General features: G+C 39.2%; 1 protein-coding gene across 11 annotated transcripts in view; it reads left to right on the plus strand.

The window, feature by feature from the left end:
- rgs3a (regulator of G protein signaling 3a) overlaps positions 1-12,403 on the plus strand; it is a 133,037-nt gene extending 120,634 nt beyond the window's left edge. For 9 of the 11 annotated variants that reach the window (XM_032569443.1, XM_032569433.1, XM_032569432.1 and 6 more), the window contains 4 exons: positions 8,051-8,152; positions 9,181-9,242; positions 10,087-10,253; positions 10,344-12,403. In XM_032569443.1, the coding sequence (XP_032425334.1) occupies positions 8,051-8,152; positions 9,181-9,242; positions 10,087-10,253; positions 10,344-10,544 (532 nt within the window). In that variant the 3' untranslated portion in view covers positions 10,545-12,403. Of the gene's footprint in view, positions 1-3,765; positions 3,891-7,372; positions 7,805-8,050; positions 8,153-9,180; positions 9,243-10,086; positions 10,254-10,343 lie in introns of those variants that run through there. The other 2 variants (XM_032569440.1, XM_032569441.1) reach the window with 2 other exon arrangements.
- The last annotated feature ends 1,608 nt before the right edge of the window (positions 12,404-14,011 follow it).

Consider the following 14,011-nt stretch of genomic DNA (forward strand, 5'->3'; position numbering starts at 1 on the left):
CTGGCTGCCTTTTTGTTCTTCCTGTCAGGCTGTTTTTGTGCTGTTTAGTTAAACAGCAGATTAAGTGATTAAAATTCCAGTGCTTTATTTTACACCAGTAGTCTAGACTGTTTTTAAACCAACAGTTTGCAATGTTATAACTTAGTTTAAAAATTGGTTTCAGGGATAAATAAATGACATGTAAAATGTGAGATTTGTTTTTAAAATATTTCATAATGAGTAATGATTTTGTTAATGTAAATGACAGGGTTGAAGTATAGTAAGATGGTTTTAATCATAATATAAGAAAATGAATTATCTCAAGTAGTAAAAGAGCATAGTGTTTGATTTTTGATTGTGGGAATATGATGGAAAGTAAGTGAGGTATTAATGCCTGTCACAATCAGACACAGACAAAGACAAGCAGCAGATAAAGATTCATCTTCAAGTTGGCTTCATTGAGAAAAACTATAGTCAAATCAAAAGCCACAACTCTTGAGCAGTGTTTCAAAAATGATTCTATGGATAGATTACTTCGTTTCAAGGTTTTTAGATATGAGATGGATCAAACAGTGCCTTGCACTTTTCATACACATTTGACTTTGTGTTTACATTTTGTCCTATTCACTCACAGCCAACAGCCATAGACAATACTTATATTTTCACTTACATTTGCAAAACTTTGCAAATGTGCAGCCCAAAATTTTGTCAATTGTTTTTTGCAAGGCAGCTCTAGTTTGGTCAGGCTGAATTGAAAGGATGTGTAAATATCCATTTTTAAGCCTTGCCACAGATTCTCAACTAGATTTAGGTCTGGTCTGGACTGTGATTGTGATATTATTAAGTTACAAGTTGGCTCTATTTAATAATAGGGTGATTTGTGAAGGCAACTGTTCAAACTAGGTTTTATTTGGGGTATCACAAAATTGGCTTGATGCAAATATACATCTCACAATTGTGTGTTACTTTTGTTGGTCTATCACATAAAATCCCCCCAAAACACATTTAGCTTTGTATCTGTAACACAAAATTCATAAAGTTGCATAAAGACCTTTCTGAGACTTTGTAGATCTAAACTCAGGAGCAGTAAACACTTATTGACAGAAAATGTCAGCCAACTTCATGGATCAACAGGAGTGTTGGACTGTGTACACATTCTTATCACGGAGCAGTCTATACTTCCTTCCTTGCTATAGTTCTATATGCTGAATGGTGTGTTTGTTTTTTTTTACAAATGTCCGATGAGTTATCCAGGTGCAACAGCCATTAGCTTTAAGCCTTCACCTCTACAATGTTGGACAAGAGACATCTGTTCTGCACAGTTGCAACTTCAATGACAGCTGCATAAAGGAGAATAGTTTATCTTTTGTTGATGAAAAGTAAATCTGTCATAATGCTGCTCTCTTCTGTCATCGTGAATCAATAAACTGAGTTATAAAGCTTCTCATGCATAGTGGACTTTGTATGTTAGTTCAACTGTCTTTATGCCCATTGAACTGACAATGTCTTATTAGATATGTAATTTTAAAGTTGTATCAAAATATGTCTTTTACATATTTGTGAAAATTGTCATAATGTCGAGACAGAATAAAATGAAACAGTTCATCTGCCTCCTCCCTGTGGTCCTACAGCATTTTACAGAAATACACAGCTCCCAGTCAGAAGCAACTATTCGGAGCCACAAGGAAATTCTTAGCGCAGTCAATCACGCTTGTGTATGCATTGCTCAATAGTTGGGAAACAAGTTACCGTTACAGGAAAACTGTTTATCCTCTATCTTCAATGGCCATGATAACAAGCACCCACAATAAACTCTGGTGTCTAGAACTAGCTATAGCATAGCAGAGAGCAAGGTGGAGGGCATGAGCAATGAGGAAGGTCTTAGCAGCGTCAGTCACGCTTGTCAGGAAAGAGTGAGAATTTTAACAAATATGTAAGAATCATAGTTGTTTAAAAGTTACATACTGCAGCTTTAAACTGTTTCCTGACATTTTTCATCTGACTTGTCTGAAAGCCACCAGTTTTATCTGCTCATTCACAGGAAAGTCACACAAATAAACATGCTCTGGACACAATATCTTTCAGTGTGACTCAGAGGAATACAAATTCAATATCTTGCTTCTATAGATTGAAATCTTAGGCTTCCCAGCTACGCATGAAGGAAATGAAATTATTTCCTCCAGATGTTGAAGGCTGATAGGTAACATACAGAAAGAGCTACGGGAGCCAAGAGATGTACGTCAGTGTGTTGAAGAAATATATATGCAGCTGCAAAATCTGTTGAAGCTATTTATAAGTTTAGACTGTGCTCTCTAACCTCTGGCCAAAATCATTTTTGCACTATCTCTATCCACTAAAGATTTCTTCTTATCTCATTTTCACTAATAATTTGCAGCTTGTGGTTTTTGTGCAGGCTTCAGATCCAGTTCACATTGAAAGATGGCAGCTTAGAATCAGTTTCCAATGCTGTGAGTATGTAAAAAAAAAAAAAAAAACTTTCAGAAAAAAGCAAAATGATCCCTTGGATAATGAAAATAGTCTCAGTCGACTGGTATGGGACAATTTTAAAATTCATTAAGCCATGGTGAGAACATACCAACTATGACGCAAAGGGAAAAAATGTTTGGCTATGTGCCGGAAGACGTCTGATTCAGAGTAGCTCCAAGTCACAACTTACTGGCCTGTAAGGATCTGCTGCTAACATCGAGGTGTTAGATACCACAGGGCACCTACAGAGATCTTGAAGGGTACAAGTCTTTGTCAGTCAGTGCTGTTTTCACAACCTGTGAAGGACTAACAGCGTGTTAGGAAGGAGTAGTCAATATGTTTTTTGCTCATCTGTGGAAAAATACAAGTGCTCCAACTATTTTAAATGGCTACTTTTATTTGAAATTTCGTAAGAAAATGCAGCTGCGTTTATTCAGTTTTTTAAATCAGCTGTTCTCAAAATAACCAATTAATTCAAGATTAACAGCTGTTTAGAAGTTAAACTATGTCTACATGAAGGACATTGACATTTTTCATACAATTGAATCTGTATTTGTACCAAGTAAAGACTCTAAGACAAAGGTATTTTCTAGATGTTATCTGCTTGTGACTACAACTGCACAATATATAGAATCCCAATCACCACTGCAGCATCAATATGTGCAAAATTGCAATTAAGGCAAGTGGATAGAATTTCTGAGCATTAGTTTCAAATTTCCAATGGAGTTTTTACAAAGCAAAATACTAAAACTCCCAGAAAATGATGGGAAAGAGTAAAGAATGTAGTTTAATCACACTCTATACCATTATATATTCACCAATGATATTGCATTTTTTTTTGTTTTACTAACTCTGTTTAGAACTCCAAAATTCTGAACTATCCCTTTAAGATGTTTTTGAGAGGTTTTTTATTATTATTTGGGGTATCAAGAATCATACTAGACTGATTTCACTTATTTTACAGTCCTAAGCAAGCTCACTACCACAACATACTTGCCAACATCAAAATATTTGCCTACTATAAAAGAGATGATATATGTTAAGAGTCAGCAGGCTTAAATGGGCTCTACCACTGTTTGCTGTACTGGTCAGTGAAACAGATCATTACATTAGTCAAGCTTTGTTGGAGGGACAAACTTTATCTAAGCTTAAAAAAAAAAAAAACACTTCAGACCCCAAGCAGAAGGAATCTGTCTCCTGAGTGCTGCCTGTGGATTGGGTGAGCCTAGGGTCCGCCTTCTCCAGACCCCCTGAACTATATAAAGCTCCAGCAGAGCCTCTCGGGGGTGAGAAGAATGTGATTGCCAAACAAATCCCTAGGTCCTGACCGCTGCCACTCCTGACATATGCTTACATGCAGCTGCGTTCATGCCAGAGCCAGTGTTTCACACAATGGTCGACTTCTCAGAGAAATACCTGGAAAGGTAAGAGCAGGACTGTGGATTTTTCGCTCCAGATTGATTGAAGAAGGATTTACTTGGTGTCCTGCTGGACTGGCCACACTTAGGGTGGTTTGCAGGCTACTTGACCTCTACATGGATTTCATTTGACAGTCTCAGTGAGGAAGATGGAGCCCCCTTGAGAGTGAGGTGCTGGAACTATTTTGGAGGAAGCGGCTTTAACTTTAACTCGAGGCTGTTCCTTTTTCCTCTTATAGTCAACCTGGATTTCAGGGAGAGGATTGCTCATGTGGTCTTTGAGGCAGAACGATGGCTTTGCTCAGAAGTAGAGTTATTTTTAGGATCTTGATTGACGGAAATTGTCAATGTAGCGGTGCTATATTTAAGGAGTAAATTTGGGACAGTTTCCTTTTTTAATTTTCTTTCTAGGAATATGGCAAAGTGATTCTCTTGGCTACAAAGCACTGTGTATGCTTTTCTTTTTGTTGGGTGTTGTGCTTTGAAATTGTGTATTTTGTGGTAATTTCAGAGCTGTTTGTTGCTAGATCTTTTAAATAGAGACTAACTTGTTTATTTATTGATTAAAGTTAGAGACTTTGTAACACTAAACTTGACCCATCGTACTCCAACATACACAAACACACAAATAGGCCCACACTCAGTATTGTTTGTGTGTCACGTCCTGTATTCAGTTCACAAGCACACAGCCTTTGGTCAACAAACCTGAAGTGGGACTGACGGCGTGCTGGGATAATGCTCACCATTTGCTTTGCTATATCATCTAAACTATGTTACCCATTACCGACAAAGTGGCATGCGGTGATTAGGCATGGGAAATGAAAAGGAAGGTAGCAGATTTGCTTCCTGCACGCATGTGGTGCACTGGGATCTGCATTATGTCTGTCTGCAGCTCTCCCCACGTGCCACCAGAGCCTTTCCCTGTGAGTGCGGCCTACTTTCCGCAGTACCAGGAATAGCCAGAGGGTTGCTATTAGTGCATCTAATGTGAGCCAAGCAAAGAGGGAATACAGAGCTTTGGATAATTGCAGAGCAAAAGACCTCTTGCTTCTTTGCTCAAGCGTAAGAGCTCTCATAGATGGACATGAGCAGGCAGTGAGGTGGACGTGCTGCTAAGAGCTTGTTGAGCAGCGGACCAGAAATGTCTGGCTGGTTATTGCAGATCAAAGATCATCTTAATTTGATCATTTTTGACAGGACAAAGCATGTGTCAGCCTCTTAGCAGATCAAGTTAAGTACAAGAGGTTAGTGGGTGTATTAAATCAAATGGAGGGTGATACATGGCTAATAGTGTTAGGACCAGACTGGAGTGGGGTGTGTGCAGTGAGGTGGGGGAAAAAAAGCAACTTAACATGGAGAGGTACTCAAAACTAATAGCACGAAGGGAGGAACAGAGAACACTTGAGAAATCAAATTAAAATTACTGACCCAGAGAAAACGGCACGTTGTTGTGCTTTTAGATGTCAAAAATAGCTGCTCCTGCATGTGACTCTATATCAGATTCCCGTTTTTTTTTAACTCTGTTAAGCCTTGAGCTATTTTTGAAGCTTTTAGAGAAAAAAATTCCAAATACCATCAGTAACAGCTTCACACATTTGAGAGGTCAAGCTGAAGTGGCTCAATGGATTAGAGACACTTGGGGAAAATTCTGAAAAGTAGCAAGTCTACTTATCCTGATCCCCAGGCCTGTGGGGTCATAGTTTTTGGTTATTTGAAAAGAAAGAAATTAAATGAAATTATTTTATTATATTACCGTTGCTCCATTGATTTATGATTTTGTTACTGCTGGCCAATGGATCTATCTGTTAAGATGGATAGCCACACAGTTGCAGACCAAGCACCTTTTCGAAAACACTGATTGATGCGAAAGACTGATGGATAAAATAAACTCCTAATGCTGGATCACAAGACTAAACGTAATGGAATACATTAAATTCTTCATTTATTTTATTTGATTTTAAAATATAATAAATAAAATGTGTGATTAAATATTTCTATATTTACTCATTGAATTTCATATTTAATAAACATTCAATGAACTGAATTATTGTAATACTGTTTGATATTAGTTCTTTGGGGAGGGGGTGCAGTATCCAGTGATATCCACATGGTGGCAGAAGAGAAACACAGATTTCCCTTTAAGTGTCTGTTGTTTTGACATTACTGTCACATCACTCTCACATGAGCTCAGCCTGTTTAAATCCAGACATAAATAATAAGGCATCTTTTGTCAGGCTGAGAGCCAACTTTCCAGTGCTTTTAAAATATAAAGTTCTTTTTTGCTCACATGTTTTGGCAAGACAGAGATTTCTTTTTATTTTAAAACAGCTGTCATCCTAATTGCCTCAAGTCAAAACCCCAAAATAGAATTATCTAATAAGTTCTGCTCTTGTATCATGAGGTTTTTTTTTACAGGATGAGAGATGTTATAACAGTATTTATAACCTTCAGGCTTTCAGGACTGTGCTATTTTCAGGTATACAGCATGGCAAGGAAGACCTGTTGTTTTTCTAAAGCCGAAAGCTCTGCATTCGTGCTCAGCAGATGAGCATCTGGATTTGAGACTGCTTCAAGCAGGGCACTTGTGTTATTTCAGTCAATGGATGACTCATCCGGCTGCATGGGGAGGCAAATTTTCTCTTTTACCTGGCCTTGGAGATTGTAAAATAAAATAATAAAATACCTCCTAAAAGGTTCGTTTCAAAAGGTTGAAATTAACGTGTATATATATATATATATATATATATATATATATATATATATATGCTTAGGCCTGGTCAGTTTTGAAAAAGCCGACTATTAGACCTCCTTACATGTTTAAACACACGCAAATCAATCTCCATACAACATCCCACTCGTGGATATATCAGGAGCTCTTCAGCTGCTCCTTGTTACAGCTCATCTATTCATTTGTTCAGGCATGTTTTGACTTCCTCTGTCCCGCAGTACTAAGAAAATGAATCTCCACAGCTGGTTGTGCTCTCTGTCTTGTGTGAAACCACCTCACTTTCCAGCGTGCATAAACAACCTCTTCTCTATCGCCTTTGTACATCAGCAGAAATTTTCAACACCTGTTTCTGCCATGATAGCATCAATTAGGCAGGTACGAATTTGCACTGTTGGAAAGGGTCTCTTGGAACTGGTTGTAGAGGAGTTCTCTCATCAGGATTCATGTGTATTTATGTACAGTATTTGTACTACTCTGTAGTTCTATCCCAGTTCATGCTAGCTTGAATGAGAAGTGTCTATAACAGGAAGTGCTGCTTCTTAATTTGGGGGGATACATGCTCTCTTGAGGCCTGTGGTTTGGGACAGCTCGCCGTGATTAGGCCTGGGCAGCACACGAGGCTGCTCTGCATTATTAGCAGGCCAGTCAATCCACAGTGGAAATCAAAAGCAGGGACTCAGGAAATGGGTGTTGAGTGAGGTCACATCCCAATGAGGCAGCACGTGCTCCAGGTCGGGAGAAGACAGGACACGTACCATGGGATTATGGGAATGTGCAGAATCCTATTGAACCACATGGGTACCAGGAGCTGGGTTTCTACTGCAGTAGAGTCTTAATGTGCTCATTTGCGTGAGATGGTTGGAAGAAAGGTGATCCGGAGGATTTTAGATTCGAAGTCTGGAGGGAGTGGAGATGTTACTGTGGCCTATTGCCCCTACCTTGGGTCAACTTCTGCTCTGCAACCTCTGTGGACACATGGAGGACGGTGTGAGGAAACAGATGATTGAGGACTGACTCTCTCCTCCTCTGCCTCATTTGCTTAGTCCCTGTCGAGCAACCTGCCAGGGACACTCTACCAAAAGGACCGAGTGAGATATTAGATTGACAAAAAGACACCGACGAGAAGTGGGGAAGAGGCGATTTGCCTTTCGCAAAGCTGTTCCACCAACATACCTCAGCTGAAGGCTACAATGTACATTTCTTTTTATGTTTTATGGTGTTTACTCGTTTGGTTTTATGTGGACTGGCTTTGAGGCTCAGCTGATGATTCCATACTTTGGATTGTTTCCGTTGTGGATTACGGGCTTGGAAACTTATCTGGCTTTCTTTCTGTGTTTTCTCCTTCTCCATTTTCAACCTTACTCCCCCACCCCTCTATCCTCCTGCTTTTACCTACCTTTCTCCCGTTTTTCCCCTCCACCGTATTCCTTTCTCTCAGGGCCAAAGACATGAAGAATCGGTTGGCTTTCCTGCGGAGGAGGAATGAGTCCCCAGGAAGCAACCCAGCCGGGAAGTTAGACAAATCTATGAAGTCAGTCAAGTAAGTGGCCACTTCCTGACAGCGTGTGCATGTGGGCGTGAATGTGAGGCAGGTTTGTGGATCCGACCCTGTGTTGGAAAGCAGACATGTGGGCAGCAGGAAAGACAGGAGCGTCCCTGTAGTGTGGCATTCAAGAAATGAATGAGAAAAATAAGGCTACAGTACAGTTTGCAAGTTTTCCAAAAACTGTATTGCATTTATTAGTCATTCATAAATCTTTTTAGTTACTAGTTGCACACAGTGCAGCATACGGTGATCTCTGTTTTTATAGTTTGTCTACAAAACTGTATAAACATGTAATCCTTTTGCATAGTTTCATAAAATATTTTTGAAATAAGTGGTAAATGTGATTTTGTTTTCTACTTTTTGCACCTCAGAGAATAATCTGAGGTCTAAAATTTGCTCTCATAAGCATACAAGGTTTGTGCTTATAATTTGTCATAGACAACAAACCAAAATGCCAAAAACAGACCAAGAGTGAAATGTCCAGTATTTGAAGTGTTTAAAATCATAAAATACTCAGATGTTCACACTGATTTATATGTCGGCTCGATTGCCTAATAACAAAACACTTGTCCACAATTCTAAACTAAAGTGTCTCAGTTTGGGGCCTAAAATGTGGATTCCAGTGAGGGGAAAATGTTAGAATGCATTCATTGTAAGCATGAGAGGCACCAGAGGGCAGACACACTCTGTCAATGGTGGGAGGGCTCTAAAACCCAGAACACCTCCTGATTGGCTGTCTGAAACTCCCTCCCTCTTTCTTCAAACTGGCATTGCGAGGAATTATAAAAGCCGACCCCCACCACAGAGAGGCAGACAGACTCATGGCTAAACGTACTGCAACTTCTCACCAGCTAGAGCTGAATGTGTCAGACTAAACCGGAGCAAAACATCAGACAGGAGCCGTCTGCTCACACGTTCCCACTCATCTGCGCAGCGTAGCCTTAAATCCTGCGGATGGGTCACACAATGAGAAATCTGGCTGAAATGGGCTTGTTAAAGAACCGCTCTGCTTTCATCTGCAGGCCCACCCCAGAGGAAGCACTCAAATGGGGGGACTCGCTTGACAAGCTGCTGGGGCACAAATGTAAGTTTCTTTTTCTTTTTTTTTATTCCTTCTTTCTTATTTACTCACTTTGCAAATGAAGTGTTCAGCTCACTATGCATGTCTTAGAGGGTTGGGAACTAAAGATGCATATGGATTACATGCTCATACTGCTGATCTAAGTGGGCAATCTGCTGCATAATTCCTTAATCCCAACATACAAAGTCCACAGTTTACAAGACAATGTGGATTCCAGTGAGGGGAAAATGTTAGAATGCAAATGTTAGATCTTAAAACATTTAGTTTGCCCCTGATTATGGTGTTTCTTTTGTAATTGACAAAAATCCAGCTCTACATCTGTTCCTCATTTGGTGCTCCTGGCCCCTTTATTCCCCCTCTTCTCATTTCCTCTCCTCAACCTCTTACCTCACTGCTACTCACCAGAGTGAGGTAAGAGATGATGGCCTGCTCCCGCTCTGCTTATCAGCATGTGTGATTCATGGGAACGGAAAAGGTGCAGAGAGGAGCCGTGGGTGGACTCGGTTCCTGCCATTCTTTCCCCTGGATGCCCTCTTCCTCAAATCATTAACTGGGCAGAAACTTAAAAGAACCGAACTGCTGTAGTTAATTTGTTTCCCCTTGAACTCAAAACCATCAAATTCCTTGTTTGCTGCCAGGGCTGATATGATAAATATTAAGAAGTGACAGGATGTTATGGCCGTTGATAATTTCTGCCATGTTGAGCGTGTTTTTTTTTCACCTCTCACTTTATTAAAACCACATGGCTTGAACTATTTTAGGAGCTGAAACTCCAAGGAGGGCTTAAATGGGGAGGTTACCATGGCACTTTAGTCAACTCTTCTCTGTTTATTTTCCTCCCTCTCAGATGGTCTGGCAGCCTTCAGAGCTTTCCTGCGCACAGAGTTCAGTGAGGAGAATCTGGAATTTTGGCTAGCATGCGAGGAATACAAGAAAATAAAATCGCAGTCCAAGATGGCCTCAAAAGCCAAGAAAATCTTTGCTGAATACATCGCTATACAGTCATGTAAAGAGGTAAGTTGGTCAAATGGATGTTGTTGCTTTAAAACAGCCTCATTCTTGCATATTTTCTCTTACAACTTTCTCACTCACTATCCTCTGCAGGTCAACCTGGATTCATACACTAGAGATCACACTAAGGACAACCTGCAGAATGTGACACGCTCCTGCTTTGACTTAGCACAAAGGCGGATATACGGGTTGATGGAAAAGGACTCATACCCCCGCTTCCTGCGCTCGGAACTCTACTTGGACTTAATTAACCAAAAAAAGCCCAGCGCCACATCGACCTCATCCTCCTCATAAGAGACGAGGAAGGACATAAGGAGAAATGAAAAATGACGACAGACACAAATGGGCAGACTTGGAAAAAGAAACCCCAATGGTGGTTGGGGTGTGAGCTTCATTGTTTGCCTTTTTGATTTTGTTTTTACGTGTGTGTATGTACGTCATCCTGTTCACTATGATTTCTGTGATGTGTGAGAGGAGATGAGCAAAGTTTTGGCACTGCAAAGGAATGTAGTTTACCAGATAGATGGATGGATGAATGGGTGGATATTACGAAATTTACAGACGCCCAAAAAGCAAGGGCTGGAACAGAAATTGAACGCCTGTCTGATCACTGTTTCTGATATGTTTTTTTTTATGCTAAGGTCAAAAAAAAGATGCATTTGTTCGTGTTTTTGTCCAGTCGTACTGGAGAAAAGGAGGGGGTTGAACCAAAAACCCTGCAGACATGAAGACAGTCCGGTACTGTTTTTGTCAATTTTTCCCTTTAGCTCCGAGTTTAAACACTCTTCTTGCCCCACCACATTCTCCTTTGTAAAGGAACTTCACCGCTGTTGGTACGATTAAAAGGTCATTTCTTTCTTTTTGCCCTTTCATCAGAGCTTTGGTGATGGAGGTCGCAAAGGTGTTTGAATCATAACTACCTTTCTGTTAAAATTTCCATTCACTCAAAGCTTCTATGAATGGCCTTTTGCTTTTTCAGTTCAAGACTGGACACGTCAGCGGAGACAGATAAGCAAAGAAGATGAACGGAAGAACCGGAGTTGCATACAAACACCAATGTGAGAACTACTCCCTTCCCAAGCACATTAAAAGCTTGAAGCCTGAGTTGGACAAAAAAAAAAAAAAAAAAAAAAGACGACTTGCTTCCTGCCTCCAAAGACTCTCTACTTAAAGGAACTGAAAATCCAAAACTGAACATCTCCTTTAACATTGTAGCTCATTCTGGACTAATCAGGAAGCATTCTCAGGACATTGCTATTACAGCTTGGTTTATCTTCTTCGCTGTTACTGGTTTTCTACACACGCTTGTTGCTTTTTTTCCCCACTACACTTTAGGGATCCAATCTGCACTCCCTTATCCTTCCGCGCTACGCACAAAAGTTGCTCATTTCCTAGCAAAAAGAAATGTTTCATGTGTACAAAGGTTTGCCTATTTATTTAGATTAACTTGCTGGATGCTTCTAAAGACAAACCTTCATGTCTTCTCAAGCACTCGCCCTAAAGCTTTTTACTTTCCTCTTAACCACCAAACAGGTCCAATGTTGTCCTGATCTTTATAAGTGCAATATTTTTTTATTTTATTTTTTATTTTATTATCATGTTTGGTTTGTTCATTTATCTAGATAAATTTGGATTTTTAATGGGGAAGACAGCTTGAGCTCTGCATTACCTTTTATTTGTTAAGAGAAACATAGTTCGAGCTATAAGGTTGACTTAATGTAAACTTCAAGATGCATAAGTAGTTTATTGTGTTTAAAGCAACTGATTCTGTGTTAACACCCTAGCAGCAGGCAGCTGGGGAAGTAATGGTTGTAAATATAATTCTTTAAGAAAACTATGTGATAACACATTAAAAAAATGAACAAAAAAACAACAGGTCTCTTCTGGTATGAGTAAGGGACGCAATTGTATCTATGTAAATACAAGAGACTCAAAACTATAAGATAACATATTGTTAAAAATAGGTTAGAGCAGGTACCATCTGCTCTTTTTTCCCTGGTCATACACTGCTTGTAAGGAGTTTTATGAAATGCATTTAATCATTTTCACTGTTTACAATTCAAAATGCATCTCCTATGATAGCAAGTGAAAACAGTAGAGTACATTTGGTGTCATTGCTAATGATAAATAAACCAACCATCTGATAAAGTAAACTGTCTAGTGTCAAGTTTTTTTTTTTTAATCATGATGAGTATGCACATGGATGAGGTTCATAAATGTTTCAAAAGATCACACTTTTTAAATAAAAGGCAGATGTAGTGACTGTCATGAAGCAACAGGTTTTAATGGTTCATCATAATATGGGTCAGTTTATTCATCCATTGCATTAAAAGATGGAAATAAAGCCATTAAATCATACTACCAAAATTATTTATTTTAATTACTGACGAAATGAGAAGAGGGAAAATTTTTTGCTCATAGTTCCTTGAGTCAGATATTTAGTTAAAATAAAATTACAATGACTTCAAGCACAGATAATGATGTCATGGCTTTGCAAGATTCAAGTAATTTAATAAAATTTGGTTTAAAGTGAAATGTGGATATATTTAAGGTGCACCCCAAACACCACACACTGCTTTCTTATGTGATGCCATGAAAAAAATCAAAATGCACCTTAGCTATTATGGATAAAGGATGTCTACCTGTAACGGACATTCTTACATTTGAAGGGAATAGAAAGTGAAACCTGAGAATAATATTCCAACTGTGAAGTGTGGCAACACCATGTTGGTTGGGTAAAATAGATAGAATCACAAGAAAACGTCATCATGTGGAAATATTAAAGAAACATCTGCAGACAATATCAACCAGGACATTACTGCTTGGGTGCTGTTGGGTCTTCCAAAACACCATAACCACACCACCAAATTATTTACAAAGTTTCCAACAAAGTCAATGTTTAATGTACAGTGGCCATTACAAGGCCCTCAAAAATATGTGTGAGCAAAGTGGTTTACACCAACACTTAAAAAATATGTCTTGTTAAAAACAGACCAATATTATTTTACAATAGATTTCATTTACTTTAACTGATCATTCAATTTGTTCATTAAAAGTATTATAATTTATGAATTTGAGTTAAAGCTTTAGATCTTTTCACTGAGCTTCTTTGCCATCACACAGTTAAATTCAAGTTAATGGCCTATTAAATTGCATGATGAATGAGGATCAACTTCCACTGAAAAATGCTGTGTATCTCAATGGCACAGCCCTTCAGACTCCAGTTGATCAGGACGAGCATGTGAATGTAACACCAGGTCGAGTGTTGGCAGGGTTATTGGAGAACGGTGGGAGGAAACGGCAGGAAGTCTCTGAGGGTTGTGTGGATTAGTGTGTGTTTGGGGGTTGGTCAGTCTGATTTGGAGCTGGATAGTGTAGTAACTGCACCTAATCTTCTTTACCAGCTGCCATCTGTTTTGACAGACATGGTTTCTTTCTCCACAAGTGTTTCTTGCTCCACACTGTGACTGTTTCTGGAAAACCCATGCTTGGGAGATTTAGTTTTTCCACTCATTTTGTTATACCTCACAATAGTCCCACTTTTAAGCCAAGTTTCTTTGCCACATTCTTTTGTTCAGACTTCCTTCCTCTCTGTCATATGTGGAAACCATATTGAAGTGTCTGCCATTGTTTTTCAGCTCAGCTTTAATATGTTCAAGCTTATGTTTCCTCCTGTGATCTCTTATGTCCGGCAGCTTCAGATGTGGCTGTCAGTGTTTCCTCTGCCTTCACAGTTAAGAAAAAATCTATAAATAAAGACC

The sequence above is a fragment of the Xiphophorus hellerii genome, chromosome 8 (assembly GCF_003331165.1).
Source record: "Xiphophorus hellerii strain 12219 chromosome 8, Xiphophorus_hellerii-4.1, whole genome shotgun sequence".
In the NCBI taxonomy this organism is placed as follows: Eukaryota; Metazoa; Chordata; class Actinopteri; order Cyprinodontiformes; family Poeciliidae; genus Xiphophorus; species Xiphophorus hellerii.